This window comes from Limulus polyphemus, unplaced genomic scaffold (assembly GCF_000517525.1).
Source record: "Limulus polyphemus unplaced genomic scaffold, Limulus_polyphemus-2.1.2 Scaffold94, whole genome shotgun sequence".
NCBI classification, from domain to species: domain Eukaryota; kingdom Metazoa; phylum Arthropoda; class Merostomata; order Xiphosura; family Limulidae; genus Limulus; species Limulus polyphemus.
This window is the reverse complement of record NW_013665704.1, coordinates 1,009,918-1,017,389: the sequence shown is the minus strand read 5'-3', so window position 1 is coordinate 1,017,389 and position 7,472 is coordinate 1,009,918. Positions and strand designations below refer to the sequence as shown.

The 7,472-nt window shown below is 34.7% G+C and overlaps 1 protein-coding gene across 2 annotated transcripts in view; it reads left to right on the top strand.

Annotated features, from left to right (window-relative positions):
* The first annotated feature begins 2,188 nt into the window (after nucleotides 1-2,188).
* Nucleotides 2,189-7,472, top strand: part of LOC106469129 (ras-related and estrogen-regulated growth inhibitor-like) — a 25,999-nt gene continuing 20,715 nt past the window's right edge. For both annotated transcript variants that reach the window (XM_022398320.1, XM_013929595.2), the window contains exon 1: nucleotides 2,189-2,697. In XM_022398320.1, the coding sequence (XP_022254028.1) occupies nucleotides 2,637-2,697 (61 nt within the window). In that variant the 5' untranslated portion in view covers nucleotides 2,189-2,636. The remainder of the gene's footprint in view (nucleotides 2,698-7,472) is intronic.

Genomic DNA, 7,472 nt, shown 5'->3' with positions numbered 1-7,472 from the left:
GAAATATTGGAGGAAAGACTCTTGCCACTTTATTCCTCGGGTTTCGTGGACAAGAACACAACGTTGTTGCAGGAAGATGGAGCACCATGTCACACTGCTAGAAACACCCAAAAGTGGCAGGAAGAAGTTGCCCTGGCCGAGCCAATCTCCTAACATAAACCCCATCGAAAACCTCTGGGCCATACTCGACCGGCAAGTCAAGAAACAACAAAAAAAAACCAACTTCGAGGAGCGATCTACTTCAAGTTTTGAAGCAAGAGTGGGCGAAAATCCCACAATCTAAAATTGACGAGATGATTCTCACGATGCCCCAAAGGATCAATGAACACCACAAAGCGAAAGGAAGATCTACTAGATATTAATTAAATTATAAATATATCAATTCATATGAATATGACTGAAAATTTTAATTTTTTCTGAAAAGGTGGTGTATATTTACTTGTGACCACGCTGTGTATATATATATCAGCCGCCGCAAGTGAAATACTTAAGTTTTCCTGCTATTATTTCCCCTCGAAAAAGTTAAATTAGCTGGAGACTTGTAACATAATATCTTTGAAAGCACTGCCTGATGCGAAGAATCAAGTTGTGTGGTATCACGTAATAGAAAAAATATTTTAATTATAAAACTTTTATAATATCACGTGATGTAAAACCTGCATATTGCTTTTAGTACTTTCTGGTATCACATTATAGAAAACTCACGTTTTATTTATAAGACTATGGTGTCATGTGGCAGAAAAACACATTTACTTCTATGACTCTGATATCACGTAACAAACCAACGCTTTACTTATAAGACTAATATCATGTGACAGAAAGACTCACGTTTTACTTACAAGACGCTTGAAAGTTTATTTATTTGATTTCGAATTTTGTCTAAAAGAGCTATCTGTGCAAAGCTGCCTATAATTTTCAACTAATAGACTAACTAGAGCCAATAGTATTCACCACCAGCTCTTTGGCTACTTTGGTTTGACCAAGTAGTGGTATTTCACCATCATTCTCATAAGCACACCCACAGCTCCAAAGTGCAGAGCGCATTTTTTGGGCCAAATGAGTTTCGAGCTCTGAATCATCAAATTCACAGTCTGGGCAAGCTAACTTATAGCCACGACCGACTCCACGAGACAAAATTTACGTTTTACTTATCAGATTTACTGGTATTACGTGACACATAAACATCTTTTGATAAAACGTTTTGATATCACGATACAGAAAACGTGTGTTTTACTTGAATTCACGGCCCAATGATTAGCGTGTCGGGCTGTGGACCTGAGGCTCCGTTGTTCGCTTCCCTTTATCGCGAAAATGAGAAATAATCGTACTCCATACTTTGGGGCTATGTGCGGGTTAGAAGAGAAACGGTCATATCCCACTAATCGGTCTGACAAGAGTAGCCCAGTAGTTGGCAGTGGGTTGTGAGATTTGCAAATATTTAATTTTCACAACACCCACCCACACAAAACACACATCTGGTCGTTTCACATCACGAAAAATATAGTTTTCAGTTGTGGTTAGTTTTTCAGTACACGCATTTGTGCCTGTTGATATGACGGAAATAGTCCATGAGATACTTCATTTTGGGAAGCCGAGCGTACCCTAGTGTTTAGCTCATAGAGCTGCGAATCGGAAGAGCCGAGGTTTGAGTCGCGATATGCCTTAGAACACACATTCCGCACTCTTAGCTATAACTATAACTGTGGCAATCAGTCTAACGTTGTTGGTTAAAAATAACCGAAGAATGGGCGGTGGGTACTGCTGAATGGTTGGTCTCACTCTGATTAACAGTCTTTAATTAGAGACGGCTAGTCCTGAACCCCTTGGGATACTTAGCCCATGTGCCACTGAAGGTGCCATTCAATTTGATAATACCAAATACTATATATTTTATTGTGGGTCGATCTGTCTTTAGAAGTTATATGATGTCCTGTGTATATATTCACAAGACACTTTAATCTTCCTCCATTGTTCTTGCAAGCTAGTAATGAGCTAAGAGGAGCAAGAACCACGGGTCTATACAGACTGGGTTGTAACTTTTGTGAATGTGGTATTAGCCACAAGAGGCGCTAAATATAAACCACATTGTGCTTTTCCCTGATAGAGCATTACGTCACGTTGGAAACTGGCACGTGAGCACCGCGAGATTTGTTTCGACTCAAGACTTCGTGGAATTAATGCAGTGATTCAGTTCACGTAACACTGAGGCTCACGCATGGTTTCATTAACAGAGCCCTTAACAGTTCAAAAACCGCTTGAGACAAGCAGCTGAGATCAAGTAACTACCACGTTATCAGCAGCTACCAGCAAGCAACAGTGGACGTAGAATATGACTCTGTTATGAATAATATCTTTCCTGTTTGTACATACATTTGTGTGTGTGTATAGAAAAACCGGAGCTACTATTAGAAAGACTGTATCAAAATTGTTACGTGATGTGTCTATAAACACGTTGGTATTGTCAGAACTGTTGGGAAGCGATATATTCTCGGTGTTGTTATATACAATAGTTTGTGTGTAACGTAGTTCATATTCTTCGAATCGTTACATAACGAATAACCTAAGAATTCAATTCCATATAATTCTACAACGGAGCGTGTAATGAACACTAACTTCTAACTTGTGAAGACTAGGAGATGACAAACTTCATGTCAGTACATGTTGTGGTACTTGGAAGTAAGCAGGCTGGTAAAACAGGTGAGTACCAGCTATATCAAAATATTCTGAAAAACAACCACGCTGTTATTAAAGTGTGTGTTAAATTAGTTCACTCATAACAACGGTTGATAGAATCAAAATTAGCATTTATAAAGCTATACATATACACTTGTAAGGTTGTTGTTTGCCTCCCTAAAGCATGTCTCAGTTTAGGCATACTTATAAATTATAATGTACTCAAGTAAGGAGTTTAGCGTGTTAATATAAAGATGTTTGAGGATTCCAGTATGTTAATAAAAACATACTTGATGAGTTAGTGTAATAATATAAAGATGTTTGAGGAGTCAGTTATTTGGTACAAACATGTTTGAGGAGTCAGTGTGTTATATATAAAGATGCTTGAGAATGTCAATATCTTTTTTAACTTAATGTAAGCATCATTATTTGAACGAGGAAAACTGCATTTTAAGGATCTGTAAACATTTTATATAAATATATATCTAATCTGATATATTCCTCTCGACTACTGTATTATCTGTGTCTAAAAATAACCGAATTCATCTGGTAACATAAATGGTATTTCAATACTCAAGTTTTCCTGTTTTGGAAGCCAGTGACTTGTAAGGGTTCTTGCTGAGAGTTGGGTGTTTAAAAACTGTATTGTTACGTCTCTGGTCGTTTGTTAATTTCCGGTATAAATTCTTCCCGAGGAACTTCAGCGATACAAGTCCTTTCTTAAATAAAAGTAGTTTATTCTTTCTCAATACAACTTTGCAATATAAAGAATTTCCACAGTCACTTTAACATAAACACACGCTATAATTCACAACGATTCACGTACTATACTTACGGTCACTACCGCTCGCTTGACTCAATTATCTGTCTATCTGCAATTATATCTCCACCTTGTTTGCCGGGCTTATATACTAAAATAGAGGGCGCCTAGAAAAGACTAGAATTGCCAGGAAAAGTCATGAATCTTCTAGAAACTCATGACGTGTTACCAGCGTCACGTGACTTCCGCTGTTGTAACAGTATAAACATCACCTTTTTTAAGTAAAACTTTACAAAATATGAGCCCAGCCATTCGAAAACACTGTTAAAATTGTTAGCTATACAAGGTTATTATGAGTCTTGTAGTAACTATTGTATTGTAATAGGCCGATATCTTTCTTACTCGAGAATCTGTGGCACCAGTGACTACACTACATTTTAGTACACTAATAAACTAAGGAATTGATATAATACAATAAAATCATTAATAGTTTGATTTCACTATTTTTCTATAATGATCTCAGACAATAAACATAAATTATCACAAAAACCGATTGTCGTCTATTTATTTAGTTTATAACTTTAGATGCACCTGACGTTAAAGCGAAAATATTTCAGTAGTAAAAGCTGAAATCGAGCTTTTTGTTATACATAAAAATATATATTACTAATGGTAGATTAACAGTGAATGATTCTTTAATTTTACAACTTCAGATATCCAATAATTCGGCACTCAGTGTCGCTTTCTTTACTTTCTTGTTGGACACTGCCTGCAGTTACTAATCGGATATTTTTTTTTCAGTGGTTTACACATAGCTTTACTAAAACAAACTGATGGTCTGAATATTCTGTCCATTTTAGAGATTAGGTTTTAAAAAATCGTATCTCAGACGACTGTAGAAATAAAAACTGTTTTAGATAAAAGGATTTCTTTTTGTCTGAGTCACTGGGTACCAACAGGTGTTTTTGCGCATGAACAAAAACCAATAATGTAGTTACGAAATAGACTACCAATAATGTAGTTACGAAGTGGACTAACAATAATGTAGTTACGAAGTGGACTACCAATAATGTAGTTACGAAGTAGACTATCAATAATGTAGTTACGAAGTGGACTACCAATAATGTAGTTACGAAGTGGACTATCAATAATGTAGTTACGAAGTAGACTGTTCCCTTTATAGATATTCCTATAAATTTTTAGATAAAAAACATCTACGTGCATGACATAATGCTATAACGTACTAACTTAATCTTGTACTCATTATAAGTGCTTTACATTGTATTAATAATTGCGCTGAATTTTTTTATCATAACCTAGACTCTCTTAAGCTAAGTTCATATTTCAAGCTTCCACTAGAGAACGATACCAACAGAAGATTAATAGCCACACAAAAATAATCCATTTTTTAGGGAAAAATGAAATATATTAATGAAAACAAGAAAGGTGATTATGACAAAGAACGTTTTTTTCACATGAGTCAAACCTTCAGGAATGTACTTATTCCTCTATCAGGAATGTACAACAAAACAAATGCGTATATACATAAAATAGCACAGAATGGGAACAAAATACTTGGGAATACGGTCTGTGGATTGAATGTAATGTTGACAAAGTTATTAATTGATATGTCATGATCTGTGATTTGTTTCTTGACGTGATCGAATTGCTGAGTGACAGTGTTTTAGTAGGTAAAGACCTGTTTTACTGGATACGTAACATAACATTAAATAGAAAATAAAAATGATACGTGTAGTTCGGACATAAAATGATGAATCTGGTCAAACTTTACAGACCACCATGTTAATTGGAAATTATCACAGAAGTGTATAAATTACATAAAGGAATACATTTAATGAACTTATCCTATTCGTTAAACTTTAACTACTTCGTGTACTAAAATATTAGACATAAGCACATAAATTTATTAAAAGTCAAAATTATTTTAAAATACAAACTGACGCGTTTGGGCTTTGTGAAATGTAAGTATTAATATCATTTTGTATCTTCTGTTGTGTAGCTATATGATGGATCTCAAGTTCGAAGTTACTTACAAGAATAGTTTCTGTTTTAGCTTCCTTTCGTGTAGCTATATGATGGATCTCAAGTTCGAAGTTACTTACAAGAATAGTTTCTGTTTTAGCTTCCTTTCGTGTAGCTATATGATGGATTTCAAGTTAGAAGTTACTTACAGGAATGGTTTCTGTTTTAGCTTCCTTTATGTAGCTATATGATGGATCTCAAGTTCGAAGTTACTTACAGGAATAGTTTCTGTTTTAGCTTCCTTTCATGTAGCTATATGATGGATCTCAAGTTCGACGTTACTTACAGGAATAGTTTCTGTTTTAGCTTCCTTTCATGTAGCTATATGATGGATCTCAAGTTCGAAGTTAGTTACAGGAATAGTTTCTGTTTTAGCTTCCTTTTGTGTAGCTATATGATGGATCTCAAGTTCGAAGTTACTTACAGGAATAATTTCTGTTTTAGCTTCCTTTCGTGTAGCTATATGATGGACCTCAAGTTCGAAGTTACTTACAGGAATAGTTTCTGTTTTAGCTTCCTTTCGTGTAGCTATATGATGGATCTCGAGTTCGACGTTACTTACAGGAATATGTTCTATTTTTATCCCCCCCCCCCGACAAGATGTACATAAAGTTCGAAATTACCTACGGAAATAAGTTTTGTTTTTCCCTCGTGCAGTGATATGGTGGATTTCTTTACATCTCGAGTCTTTTTGGCATTGACATGCGATACTAAAACCCTCCAACCAATGAAATATGATACAATATGCGTGGATAAATGCTTGTGCTGGCTTATTTTATGGAAAAACACAGGCGCTAATTTAGTTCGTAAAATGGTAGGTACAGATTATTTTGGGCATCATTTCGTTCGAAAAAACACATTACATTTCTAAATAGAGAAACATAACCTGAAGATAATATCGTTTCGCTGGTATGTGATGGATTTAGAGCCTAAAAGCAGACAAGCAAACACATAGCCTTTATTCACTTTGCAGTCAACTTTTTCTTTGGCAAGTCATAATCGCCGTCACCCACAGCAGGGGGTGCAGTCTTGAACCCAGCCGCTGACTATAACGTTTACGTAATCTATCAGTATTTAGCTTCTCTGAAACCACGCTTCCAATACAGTGTATAAACTAACCTTCCTCCCCTCTCTCTCTCTCTATTACCCTGACCTACAGCTTCTCTTGGCATCACGCGTGGAGAATATATTCATAGATTTGGAGCGTTTGTTCAGGTTTTATAAACACATTTAATACCACATTATCCCCATCCCTTCAGCATTAATTATAATTAGATACTCTATTTTCTAAATTCCAAGTCATCTTTTTTCCTTGTTTACAATCTTTATCATGTTTCTTCTCATATCATTTTTCTTCTGCGTCCATCTTTTGCTTCTTTTCTCAGTTTCTGTTGTCTTACTTATTGTCCTTTTATTTGTACTGATTATCTCTTACGAGCTTGAAATTACTATTATACATGTCTCACCCCCTTTTTTCTCTCTCTAATAATCCTTCTGCCTGATCCCTCGGTGGGTCAACGATAACTTTACGGTAAAATCCGGGGTTTGATCCTCCCGATGGAAAGAGCGTAGATAGCCTATTGTGTAGCTTCGTGCTAATAATACCATCTCCTCCTGCCTCACTTTCTAAAGGTGTATTGTTTTATTTAATGTTTTATTATTCTTTGTCTATTTTGTCTAGGTGAAAACTCCTCTTTTTTTCCTGTGAACTCTCCAATATATCACTTTTTGTTTTTTTACAAGCACGTGAATCTTGTTTTGTGCATAAACATCTATATTTTTATAAATAATATATTATAATAGTAATATATTTTATAAATAATATAATATATTTGTAAGTAATATAATATATTTTATAAATAATATAATATATTTGTAAGTAATATAATATATTTTATAAATAATATAATATATTTGTAAATAATATAATATATTTGTAAATAATATAATATATTTTATAAATAATATAATATATTTGCAAGTAATATAATATATT